The following is a 14,215-nucleotide window of genomic DNA, read 5'->3' on the forward strand; positions in this document are numbered from 1 at the left end:
AGCTTCAGGCAGGGGAGGGGGTGGGGACGCCGCTCGGAGTGCTGCGCAGCGAGAAATACGGCCGCCATCTTGGTCCGGTCACCCGCTCCACTCAGCGCTGTTTGACAGCGCATTTAATCCATCTTATTAAACTGATTTTCACGCGTTTTTTTTTTTTTTTTTGCTGCAAACGTCATACATGTAGCTATGATACAGGACAAATGGTTCGGCGTATTTTAATATTCATAGCAGGAATAATAGATAATAATAGGTAATAGAATATTCTGATATAAAGCTCGACTGTAGACAGGTATTTTGCAAACACTAAACACACACACTAATATATGTTAGAGAAGCAGATAATGGCAGCAAAGTCAATTATTTTAATAATTTGAAGAGACAATATATGATTACGCTATATATACATAAATAAACAAAATACTAATGAACACATATTATGTTTTCTGATATATTGATTATATTGATACTCCATACATGATTTATATATGTAGTATGATTTTCTCTGATATACAACTTTTATCTATTATATATATATATGTGTGTGTGTGTGTGTGTGTGTGTGTGTGTGTGTGTGTGTGTGTGTGTGTGTGTGTGTGTGTGTGTGTGAATGATGTTGATACTCCATCTATGATTTATATATTTTCATTTTCTCTGATATATAACTTCTATCTATTGTTTTATATTGAAATATGTGTTCATTAGTCAATATTTTGTTTATATATGTATATATAGCGTAATCATATATTGTCTCTTCAAATTATTAAAATAATTGACTTTACTGCCATTATCTGCTTCTCTAACATATATTAGTGTGTGTGTGTTTACAGTGTTTGCAAAATACCTGTCTACACTCGAGCTTAATATCAGAATATTCTATTATCTATTATTCCCGCTATGAATATTAAAATACGCCGAACCATTTGTCCTGTATCATAGCTACATGTATGACGTTTGCAGCAAAAAAATAAAAATCGCATGAAAATCAGTTTAATATTCAGAGTTAAGATGGATTAAATGCGCTGTCAAACAGCGCTAAGGGGAGCAGGTGACCGGACCAAGATGGCGGCCCCACCGCTCATCAGCCCCAATAGGCAGTAGCGGTCGATGCGTCGTCTACTCTTCATATATGTCTATGGTGGGGACGTGTTTGACATGCCGCCTTCACAGCCTCCTCCTAAAACTATGGATAAAACACACCTAGAATTATAGTTTCTACGTTTTTAAGCATCTATTTTATCTTACTATTCTAATTATTTAGACGGTTAGACGTTACTAATCTGCTATCGATTTGTTCAAAGTGGCATTTAGATTTCGTGAAACCGAAATTGGCCGTTTATTTATTAAGCAGCTACAGGCTTGAAGAAGCAGTAAAAATCCTAATATAAAATTTTTTAATATTGAAAATAAAATGAAATTGTTTTACAAAAATCTGTACACTGCATCATGACATGACGGAACAAAATCTGGGTTCTTCCATATTGGGGCCAGAAGGGAAAAATGTTTTTTAAGTTTGAAGCAGCCTGTAATTTTGTTCCATGTGTTCAACGTATTCCTGACAATGAAATTGTTTTGAACCTCCAATTTTACCTTCTTGTAGGCTATAAAAGGGCAGTCTCTTAGTGCTAGGAGGCCACAGTTCCAAGATTCCATGTCAATCCATGTATTTGTAGCATCCGGGTTCACCCATTCATATATATATCGCATTTGTGCAGCCCAATAATAAAGTCGTACATTAGGGACTCCCAATTCTACTTGATCCTTATCTCTCTGAAGTTTACTAATTTTCATTCTTGCCTTTTTTCCCTACCAAATGGATTGTGTGAACATTTTATCCAAATTTGCAAACCAACTATTAGGAATGGAATTTGGCAGCATCTGTAGCGGATACATCAACCTAGGTAATACATTCATTTTCAGCACACTGATCCTGCCCAACCAACAGGTAAACTTCTCTGTCTGTCCAAGTCATCCTTGATGCGCGTTATAATTAGTCGCAGGTTGAATTTAATCAGTTTTTTGAGAGAGGGACAAATTTTTATTCCTAGATAGGTAATCTCCTTAGGTGACCAATAAAAAGGGAAGCCACTACGTGGAGCAGATCCCACCATAGCGCCAATGGGCATAGCTTCTGTTTTTGACAAGTTTACTTTAAAACCTGATACATATCCAAATTGTTGTAGACATTCAAGCAGATGTGGGATGGTGGTATCAATCTCAACTAAATACAGAAGTACATCATCTGCATAAAGTGATATTTTGTGTTCTGTGCCTTCAATATTAAAGACCCTAATCTCTGAAGAAGTTCTAATGTGCTTTGCCAGTGGCTCGATAGCCAGTGCAAACAAAAGGGGCATCCTTGGCGGGTTCCACGCTCTAGTGGGAAAGAATCTGAACAATAGAGGTTCGTGATAACAGCTGCTTTAAGGGACAAATATAACAATTTCATCCAGTCAATAAACCCCGTACCAATTTTGAATTTTTCCATAGCGTAGAAAAGGAATGACCATTCTACTCTGTCAAATGCCTTTAACGAATTGAGAGACCCTTCATTTTTTTTCATGGGCTAGCTGTATTACATTCAAAAGTCTCCTGATATTATTAAAATAATTTCTTCCTTTAATAAATCCTGTTTGATCAGGTTGTACTAATAGTGATATCAATTTTTTGATTGATTGAGATATTTATTTCGAATATGTAAACACGAGTATCAGGTGAGCAAAGAATGGATATTATATATCCATATATATACTGCATATGCATACACATACATATAAATACATATAGACATACATACCCAAGACTCCTATACATACATATCCATACACATGCATACAAAACAATTTCATAAAGAAGAAAAATTTTGCCACACTTCTGGACTAGATCTACATATTCGAAAAGGAGTGAGAAGAAGTGAGCAAACACTTATTTAATCCCACCCCTTTTCCATAAGCTATTGATTGATAATTTCCAGCTTCCTAAAATTTAATTATATAACATTCAATTTATATTTACACATGTAAGATACAATAAAGTAATATATTATCTATTTATATTTATCTCTATATATACACCCATATCCATGTTTATATAAATACACATATACACACGTTAATATATATATTCATACATACACAGACACACATCAACACCTACATACACCTGTGTACATATACGCATTCATACACACATATATGCATGTACATACACATACATACATACATATATACACTGCTCAAAAAAAATAAAGGAACACTTTGAAAATACACATATTTCAATACGGGGGAAAAACATACTGGATATTTGCATTGATATGGACTGGATAATGTGTTAGGAATGAAAAGTGCCACATTGTTTGATGGAAATGAAAATTATCAACCCCCCAGGAGGGCTAAATTCAAGACACCCCAAAATCAAAGAGAAAAACTGATGTGGCAGGCTCGTCCATCTTGCTGAAATTCCTTGGCAGCAACTCAAAATGATATTCAGTAGTTTGTATGGCCTCCATGTGCTTGTATGCATGACTGACGATGCCGGGACAAGCTCTGAATGAGATGACAGATGGTGTCCTGGGGTATCTCATGCCAGAGCTGGACCAGGGCATCGCTGAGCTCCTGGACAGTCTGAGGAGCAACCTGATGGTGTCGGATGGAACAAATCATAATGTTCCAAAGGTGTTCTATTGGATTCAGGTCAGTTGAGCATGGGGGCCAGCTAATGGTATCAGTTCCTTCATCCTCCAGGAACAGCATGAGTTCTCTTACCACATAAGACTGGGCATTGTCGTGCACCAGAAGGAATCCAGGACCACTGCACCAATGTAGGGTCTGACAATGGGTCAAAGGATTTCATCCTGATACCTAAAGGCAGTCAGAATGCCATTGTCCAGCCTGTAGAGGTCTGTGCGTCCCTCCATGGATATGCCTCCCCACACCATCACTGACCCACCACCAAACCGGTCATGCTGAACAATGTTACAGGCAGCATAACGTTCTCCATGGCTTCTCCAGACCCTTTCATGCCTGTCACATGCGCTCAGAGTGAACCTGCTCTCATCTGTGAAAAGCACAGGGCACCAGTGGTGGACTTGCAAATTCCTGTGTTCTATGGTAAATGCCAGCCGAGCTCCACAGTGCCAGTCAGCGAGCACAGCGGGCACTAGAGGACACTGGGCCCTCAGACCACTCTCATTACATCTCTTTCTGATTGTTTGATCAGAGACATTCACACCAGTGATCTGCTGGAGGTCATTTTGTAGAGCTATTGCAGTGCTCACCCTGTTCCTCCTTGCACAAAGGAGCAGATACCTGTCCTGCTGATCGGTTGAGGACCTTCGACAACCCTGTCAAGCTCTTCCAGACTAACTGCCTGTCTCCTGGGATCTCCTCCATGTGCTTGAGAATGTGCTGGGAGACACAGCAAACCTTCTGGCAATGGCACGCATTGATGTGCCATCCTGGAGGAGTTGGACTGTCTGTGGAACCTCTGTAGGGTCCAGGTATCGCCTCATGCTACCAGAAGTGACACTTACCCTAGCCAAATGCAAAACTAGTGAAAAACAGTCAGAAAACATTAGGAAGGAAAAAATGTCAGTGGCCTTCACCTGTAAACTCATTCCTGTTTTGGGGGTTGTCTCATTGTTAAGTCAAGCCCCCTCTTCCTCCTTATATCGCGCAAAAATCATGTTTTTATACTGTATTTTAAAATGGTTTATACTTGTATCAATGGTTCAAGCCTCAAGGTCAATATTTTGGCCAAGATTTTTGCATCAACATTAATGAGCAATACAGGCCTATAAGACGCAGGACCTTCAGGGTCTTTATTCTCCTTCAGAATCAAACAGATGTTGGCCAATGATAGTGATTCTGGCAAATGGTGAGCAGTGTTAGAACTATAGTTGTAGGTCCTGCCCAGGTGGGGAGTAAGTCTGTCCTTGAAGGCCTTGAACCGTTCCACAGGGAACCCATCTGGGCCCGGAGCCTTTCCACTGCGCATTAGAGTAACTGCCTTTATAATTTCTTTCTCCTCAATTGGCTTCCCCAAAGACTTTTGCTGTTCTTCTGTTAAAGTTGGTAGTTTAATTTTGGGAAAAAAGTTATCAAGTTCCTCTCTGGTGCTTTTATTTTCTGTGAAGAAAAAGAAAATAAATTAGAATTAAATGTAACTTTGTTCTTAATCATTTACTTTTAACAGGTTTAAAAGCAAATGAACAGGTTTTTAAGTGTTTTATCATTTAATGAATTAACCACTATTAACCATTAATGGATTGCTTGCTATTAATCAATATTAATCAAATAAGATAGTAGAAGCAGTTAAAAACTACAATTGTCAAACAATGAGCTCTGTGTGCAATGCATAGCCTGTAGTTAAAAATATCTGCAATAATTACATTAATGGATCTCGCTTACCTTCATCCTTTCAGCCAGTGAAGTGCGCACTCGGGATTTGAACTCCCCCACTTTGCTGGTGTCTCCGTCGTCTGTCTGGAGATGGATGTTGATCAGGCTGAAGGTGATGGGATAAGTATCTGATATAGACATCTCAGTCTCGGTTGACATGACGGTTGTTGCGCACTTCAGTGTTGCCAGCACCGGAGCCGCATCCTTCATCAGCTGCCAGTACTCGTCTTTCAGCTCCAGCGTCCTCGCATCTGCCAGTCTGGTTACAGTGCGGTCTGACAGCACAGCACACACGGCCCACCGCTGCTCTGTCAGTCTATTAAACATGTCACTGACCGAATTCCACCTGGTTTTGCAGGATTGGATGAGCTCATGAGACGGCAGCTGCATTTGTTGCTGTTAGCTGCGATCGCTTTGTTTGCTATATTACTGTGATTGAAGTGTTCTACGAGTCTGCTTGCAGCTACGACTCGGTTCATGTAGGTGGAGAAACCATCGTTAATGGCCAGCTGCAGGGTGTGAGCGAAACATGGAACTGAGTGCCAACTGACTCGTGTGGGACTGTTTGCTGAGACAATATTCTGTGCATTGTCATGTACACAAGCTACACTACACGCCCGGTGAGTCCCCATGTTTCCACAGCTTGGATCAACTTGTCAGCTAAATTATCAGACATATGTCTCACTGGCATGCTCTCCGTAAGCAGGACTGCTGACTTTGGCCCTGTCCACACGTATCCGGATAAGTCTGACAACGCATATATTTTTCTCCGATTTGGCCTGTCATCCACACGTAACCAGAGGTTTTTGGTGCTGAAAACGGAGTTTTTGAAAACTCCGGCCAAAGTGGAGATTTGGGAAAAACCCCGGGTATGTGATGACCTTTGTAGACAATCGGAGCAGAATGGACGCGCTCAAAAATGGTTTCAACAATATTACAGGCGCTTTTTGCTGGTTTTATTCCCTTTGTACTCCAAAACAACATTTAAAAGCAATTCCGACTCCTTGTCGGTCCACACAAACGAGCCTGGAGCCATATTTTGTTTTTTGCGGAAGTGACGACACGAGACGGAAGCTTATTCTGATTGGATAAGCTTGATATATACGTACATGTATCCGGATACGTGTAGACGAAGATTTTTGTAGAAAGCAGAGACGTGTGGCCGCAAATTTTTTCCTAAACGGAGGGGGGCAGACATTCGGTTTTAAAAATATCCGGATATGTGTGGACATGGCCTTAACCTGCCAATCCGCTTCAGTGTAGTGGCATGTAACTGTGATGTAGCTTTATTTGTTCAGGGAAGTCCAACAGTCCATTGTGAGGGCCACATTCGCAGTTGCAAGTTGTGTTTTTAACTCTGCCTTCTTCCTCGCGCAGCTTGCTTCCACGCGGGTGTTAATGGGGTTGCAAAGCAGCTGACAGACAGCTTCCCCAAGCTAGTTTCCGTTGCATGTGCTGCCCATCGCCTTGCTCTGGCCTGCAAGGATTCATCTAACGAGGTCAGGTACATGGGGACATTTCGAGACCATCTACAAGAGCTCTACCTCTATTTTCACAGCAGCGCTAATTGCACTGCCAAACTTAAGTCAGCAGCCCATGTCCTTGGCATCAGTGCCTTGAAAGTGAAGGTATGCGTTCAATTGCTTTTGTATACAATATACAGCTTTATATTTTATCATGTCTTTTAAATGATACTTATCAACTACATCCTACCTCTAGGAAGTAAAGGATGGCCGATGGCTATCCCAGCACCTCGCCATTCAGACCCTTCAAAAGAATTTCCCAGCTGTGCTTGCAGCATTGGCTGAGGAAACAGAACTGAAGAAGTGTCCAGTAACAAAAGGATTGTACACATTCTGTGCAACCTACAGATTTGTTGCTGCACTTCATCTACAGGCTGATTTTTTGCCTCACCTTGCATGGCTGTCCAAGGTGTTCCAAAAAACTGATGTCAACTTTCTGCACATCAAAGAACAGGTATTTTCCAGTTGAATACTGATTTATGGAATTTTTGTAGGATATGTACCTTGTGATGGGTGCATTGGATTTATTTTATTTTATTTTTTAGGTTCCTGTCACAATTGTAGTTTTGAGGGGTATCATAGAGGCAGGTGGGACATCCCCTGGCTCATTTCTGTCCAAGCTTCATGAGGACCTAGACAACCCAGCCGCACTTGGGTCCTTCAGAATTGTGGAAGAGGAGGAGAGAAGCAGGAGAGGCAGCGAGGCCCAAGAAAAGCCAAGGGAGGAACTGTGGATCAGATTCCTCAAACAGGTAAATGGAGACATTTTCACCACAATGACCGAGAAATTCCTTCTTTAATTTTTCTGTAAAAAAGGGTATTTTCATCTTTCACCGCCCAGGTCCTTGAACCATACATCACCAGCCTCATCAAAAATCTGGAGAAGAGATTTGAGAATCTCCACATCCTTGGAGCATTCAGTGTCCTGCGGCCACAGGAACCCCAGTTGGATGATGCTGCAAACACTGCTCATCTACAGACCCTCATCAAGAAATTCCTTCCTGGACAGGATGAAGCCACAGTGGTCCAAGAGTGGATGTCATTCAAGGAGCATGTGTCTTCAGGAGCATTTAAGGTTATACTCATTTCCTTTCCTTAAAATATGGATTTTTTTGTATGTTTATTTATTTATTTATTTATTTATTTTCTTAAACTCAAATTCTAATTATTTTTTTCAGGGATTCTCTGTAAATCAGGATTCCATAATGACATTTTCTATTTTATGTCAACTTCTTTCTACCCTGGTTAGGACAAAAGCCAAGGAGCAATCCTGGAACTGCTGGCCAGTGAGTACGATGAATGGGGTGACGTCTACCCCTGCCTGTCCCAACTTGCCGCTGCAGCCCTCATCATCCCAGTGGCAAGTGTAAATTGTGAGAGATTTCTCAGCAATGAACAGGGTAAGTGATTTAAACCATAATGCATAAGAGCACAATGTGAATAATTTCAGTTAATTTTCTTGTGCTCTTTTGCATTATGGTTATGCAAGTTTTTTTTCTCTTTTAGATCAAAACTGAAGTGAGGAACAGGCTGCAAGGGGAGCATCTTGCTGCATGAATGCGCATCAGCATAAATGGACCTGACCCCCAATCCTTTCCATACAGAAAGGCATTGGAGATCTTTTTTTCAAAACAAAGAAAAATACACTGCTTTGACAAAAACTGTCAGCTTTGCAAGTAGCTTTAAATAGCTTTTTTCCTTTATTTTAGTTTTTCTTTAGGGTTCTGTTTGTGTTAAAGCAAGTCTGCAGCAGGCTTAAGTTGTATCTATGTGCAATAAATAACACATGGTTCATAAACCAGTTTGACTAGATTATTTTGAATGCACTTATCAAACACCGCGACGTCCCCCTCCACCGCCCGGCCCACCACCACAAGTAAATTCTCAACCTAGGGGAAACACTGATGCCATGTCCACATGTATCTGGATATTTTTAAAACCGTATATCCGCCCCCCTCCGTTTAGGAAAAAATCTGCGGCCACACGTCTCCGTTTTCTACAAAAATCTCCGTCTACACGTATCCGGAGCGGTGGAGGCGTCTCTCGCGTCGAACATGCCGAGGACGTGGAATGGTTGTCAGGTGCAATATAGCAGAAGTCACAGCAGTCCTCCTTCTCTGATGCTCTGCGAGGTGAAGCAGTAAATGAGCTTGAAAGATCAAACAACCAAAAATCGCCTGTAGTATTGTTGAAACCAGTACAGTTTTGAGCGCGTCCATTCTGCTCCGATTGTCTACAAAGGTCGCATGTCTGACGTCACAGCAGTTTTGTCGCAGGCAGTGTCGTCTGCGCTCCTAAAACTCCGGTTATGTCTGTCCACACGTAAACGCATACCCGGGGTTTTTCCCAAATCTCCACTTTGGCCGGAGTTTTCAAAACCTCCGTTTTCAGAACCAAAAACCTCTGGTTACGTGTGGATGACAGGCCGAATCGGAGAAAAATATATGCGTTTTCAGACTTATCCGGATACGTGTGGACAGGGTCTGAGTGACCTTGAATTCTTTGCCACTTTAAGCCTCACAACCATAGACTGTATATAAATACCAGGCTTTGCAAAAGTTCTGTTGCACTTGTTGAGACATTCACGAAAATGAACACAAAGATTTGTTGGTGCAATAAGATAAAACTTTTAGGTGGCCACATTTCTGATTAATATTATCATTAACACATATATTGAAATATTTGGGGAAAAAAAAATTATCTTATTGCACCAAAAAATCTTTGTGTTCATTTTGCTTGCATTTTGCAAGTGTAACAGAACTTTTGCAAAGCCCGGTAATTCAGACTCAGCAGATATTCAGGAGTACTGACAACACAGAAACTTAAGCTTACTGTTTTAATCACATTTAGGTTTTCTAAACGTTACATTAATGTGAACCAGCGTCTCCACTGTCAGTTTTATCAACTAAATGTACCACATTACACTAACACAACACATTTCAGCTGTTTACATGACACACAACACAAACATCGTTAGCTTAATGCTACGTTAGCTTTAATCAGGCTACAACGGAGCAGCACTGCGGTCAAGTGAGCCGCCCTCACTCAGGACGTTGCGCGGCTATTTCGCGTGATACGGTAATGTCACAGGCGCTGAACAACCAGGGTGAGAGACGTCTGCTGAAAATATAGACTGCTTCTTCAGATTTTGACTGTCAATATCAGGAAATCCTTATGAGGTGACAAGGATCTCTCACTGTGGACTTGTCAGGGGACCTCTTGGCTACCACCATGTACAATATCACCTGATTTTATAGTAGAATTTCAGAGAAAATTAATGTCAAAGTATGCTGCAATTTCAATCGCCTATGTCCATAATTGCTGATTTTGACTGTCCATATCTGGAAATCCTTAGGCGGTGACAAAGATCTGTCAGTGTGGCCTTGTCAGGGGTCATCCCAGCTACCACCATGTACAATATCACCAGCTTAACAATGACAATATAAATGAGTTAAACTCCCCAAGCCAGTCAGTTCAGTTTTCAGGTCAAATCTCACTTCACATTCATGAAGGGTCATTGTTTACTTGGCCAAGAGTGGAGTTGGCTTTTTCATACCTTGTGTTGCCTCATTTGCAACACAAGCCTTTTGGCTCTCTCTGGGAGAGAGTGCTGGATGGCTGCATTTACAAATGAAGAGATGCTAATTCTCCTGGGCGTTCTATTGGTATGGCTTTACCCCCTGTAATTCCCAAGGACAATGGTGGGCTGATTTAGCATACCATTGATTTGCACATGAGGCGCAGCCAGGTGTGAGCAGCCCACTTCAAGTCAACAGCGACCCTTCATGAATGTGAAGTGAGACCTGAAAACTGAACTGACTGGCTTGGGGAGTTTGACTCATTTACATTGTCACACAGTTTAAGCTGGTGATATTGTACATGGTGGTAGCTGGGATGACCCCTGACAAGGCCACACTGACAGATCTTTGTCACCGCCTAAGGATTTCCAGATATGGACAGTCAAAATCAGCAATTATGGACACAGACGATAATTTCAGCATACTGTGACTTCAATTTTCTTGCAAATTCTACAGTAAAATCAGGTGATATTGTGAATGGCGGTAGCCGGGATGACCCCTGACAAGGCCACAGTGAGAGATCTTTGTCACCGCCTAAGGATTTGGAGACATTGAAAGTCAAAATCTGAATAACAGCATGTATTTGCAGCGGACGTCTCTCACCCTGATTGTTCAGCGCCTGTGACAACATTACCGTATCATGCGGAATAGCCGCGCAACGCCCAGAGCGCGGGCGGCTCACTTGACCGCAGTGGAGCACCAAGCTCGGTTAGCATCACTAATTCACATCAATGCTAATATTTACTGGATGCTAACTCTTTTCTCTGGTCAACACACACAAATAAACTCCACCGACATCTGGAATGCACGGCACACATTATATCTGGCACTACAGCTTCATATAAAGGGCATTAAAAGCGGCACCAATAAGAAAAAAAAACACTTACCAAACTATCAGAATCTCTTCAGCGTTTGCTGGTAGGATCAGCCGATGGTAGAAAACTGGTTCAAACAAGCCAACGGCAGAAAGACTGTCTGTGGAAAATATTCTGCTGCTCCACCGGTAAATTAACCAACAGTTATTTTAACAGAGTTGAATCCAAACGAGGAGAGTAGAGTCCATCCATTCTCTATACACTACTTTATCCTCACTAGGGTCGCGGGGGTGGGGGGGGGCTGGAGCCCATCCCAGCTGACTCGGGCGTAGGTCCGTCGCAGGGCCACATACACAGACAAACAATCACACTCGCCCCCACACCCACGGACAACCCAGAATGACCAATCAACCTCCACATATTTTTGGACTGTAGGAGGAAGCCGGAATGTCTGGAGAAAACCCACGCATGCACAGGGAGAACATGCAAACTCCATGCAGAAAGATCCCAGGCCCAGGCCGGGATTTGAACCGGGGATCTTCTTGCTGCAAGGCGAAAGTGCTAACCACTACTGCACTGTGCAGCCCGAGATGGTGTGATATTGCAAGCTTTTGGCACTTCTGTGTTGGCTTCATTTTTGGAGCCAGACGCTACGTCCACCTTTAAATACAGTCTATGCTCACACCACTACTAACTGGTGATTTGATGTTATTTTAATGTCAGGAATTGTATAGAAATGATTATAAATTCATTGCAACATGATAACATTTGTCCTTGGCCTCGTCATTCCCAAATGAACTGGCAAAACTATATTTAGTTGTAGTTAAAATAGGAGCAACATCAAAATTTTCAAACAATGACAGTGTTATGCATAAGTAGCAAGATTTTATTTGATATATTTTTTTAAAAAGACTAGTTGAGTAAAACTCCCTCTCCAGTGAAAGCCATCGTCCTCTTTTTCCCTTTAGTTTTGTAATAACAAATCTGTACTCTCACAACTTTTTTACTGCATACTAATGAAATGATTAGTTTGTTAAGGGACTGTAAGCTGACGTATGAAGTAATATATGTTTTCATATTATAGAAAAACGACATTGTGTTTAAAGAGGATGTCTTAGTTTTTTGCTCAAACCACCTTTTCAAGACCAAGAAGGAATTGTCATGCACTCACAGCAAACAATGAGAGTATCATGTTAGAATGTCACGTGTAACAGCTACGTATAGAAGAAATAACTGACAGCAAGATAGTACAATGACTAAAAAATAATTATGACTGAAACATTTGTGGAATTTTCCACGTTTAAATCTAACTTTGTGTCATTTTTTTAACCAGAAACTCTGACACGTTTCCACCAAGTTACAGTCATGTTCCCACGGCACCTGAAGGCAACATGCTTACTGAGAGATTAAGAGGGCCAACGCAGGAGGTACGTGATGACGTGGGAGAACCAGTTTAATAACATGATGTGCTTGGTGTCATTGTTTTCATACATGTACAGTCTTTACGTACTGTTAGAGATGATGATAAAGGCTGCTAAACTTTTTCTATTGTTGATGAGTTTCACTTTGTCAACCAATTATCAGTTTATGCATCTATTTATGTCAGGGTTTTTTTCATTAATCAGCTAATAATTGTCATAATAATAGCCTAATGCACATGGTGGTGAAAGTTAATGAGTAAAGAAAAGAGAACAGGGTTTGGCTCGTTTAGCAGGTTGCAGCAGGTTCTGTAAAATGATTCTATTTGAAGATGCATCAAACAAACATCTATTAATTCTTTCCATTGTATCCTGTTCTCTATTCTGACTCGCCATTATTCTCTGGCATACACAGGCCAAATGGTAAATGGCAACTGGAGACTGACCCGACCTATTTGCTTGCCCTGACATGAAAGACCATCTCCAAACAAAGGCCTAATTTCAGTTTAAAAAAAAACCTTTTGGCTGTTCAGTACCAGTTAAATATCTTCCTAAAAAAAGAGCTGCAAATAGCATAGAAACATTCAAAAATATCTCAACCTGACAAGTGAACTGTATCTATCAATACTGATTAGTAGAATAGATTTAGTAAAAATGACATTTAGCATGAGAGAAATCTGTTGTTTAATGTGTTGGTGGATAAGAGGCTAAGATGAGTATTATCTATTATAAACCACTAGGAGCTAATTACTCTTTAAAACGATGAATCATTTCTATTCATGGGGCTGTTTTGTCATTGCCCTCGTCTGTATCACGACTGCCATTAATAATGGATTTTTGTGCTAAATGTGATCAGTCTTGTCATTGTATTACTCTGTGCTAGCTGTTGCCATCTGGCACAAATATATTTAAAGGTCTTTCTCATTTTCTCTTGGCAAAAATAGTCACAGATCTGCGACATCCATTTTATGTAGTAACGCACAACTCTTCTTAGCACATCAACGCAATGTTTTTTGCCTTTTGAACACAATGGATCCTCGACATATCTGCCCTGAATATTTCATTGGTAGTTCAGATAGTACTGAAAGGAAAGGTACTGCTTTTGCTCCAGCTGTTACAGAAAGATATCGGACTTTAAAGAAGTGATTTCTGTATACCTCTGTATTCTCAAGCTCACTCAAGTTACATATTTCATCATTTCACACATTTTTCTACTTAAACAGAACTACGTATTTGAATATATATTTCTATATTTGAGTTGCCATGAACCAGTTTAAAAGGTTATGAAGAACTAATATTACTCCAGATAATGAATATAAAAGACCAATTATTGGCACAGCAGGAGTCACATTCTTTTCAAAGGCTATTTAAAAATATGGCCTTGTCACATAAGTGATTTCTTCCAAACCAGGCACAGCTGCCACTGATGATGAAAATGTAAAGTAATAACTCAAAACAGAAATTAAATAGGGAACAACTTGGAAA

General features: G+C 40.7%; 1 protein-coding gene across 1 annotated transcript; it reads left to right on the forward strand.

Annotated features, from left to right (window-relative positions):
- The first annotated feature begins 5,120 nt into the window (after nt 1-5,120).
- LOC110965952 (uncharacterized) lies at nt 5,121-9,505 on the forward strand. Its single transcript, XM_051938682.1, has 7 exons — nt 5,121-6,016; nt 6,774-7,024; nt 7,116-7,373; nt 7,465-7,671; nt 7,761-7,994; nt 8,169-8,319; nt 8,426-9,505. Exons 2-7 carry the CDS (start codon nt 6,905-6,907, stop codon nt 8,434-8,436), a joined length of 981 nt encoding a protein of 326 aa, XP_051794642.1. The 5' UTR covers nt 5,121-6,016; nt 6,774-6,904; the 3' UTR covers nt 8,437-9,505.
- Nucleotides 9,506-14,215: the final 4,710 nt, after the last annotated feature.

Source organism: Acanthochromis polyacanthus, chromosome 18 (genome assembly GCF_021347895.1).
Source record: "Acanthochromis polyacanthus isolate Apoly-LR-REF ecotype Palm Island chromosome 18, KAUST_Apoly_ChrSc, whole genome shotgun sequence".
Taxonomy (NCBI): Eukaryota; Metazoa; Chordata; class Actinopteri; family Pomacentridae; genus Acanthochromis; species Acanthochromis polyacanthus.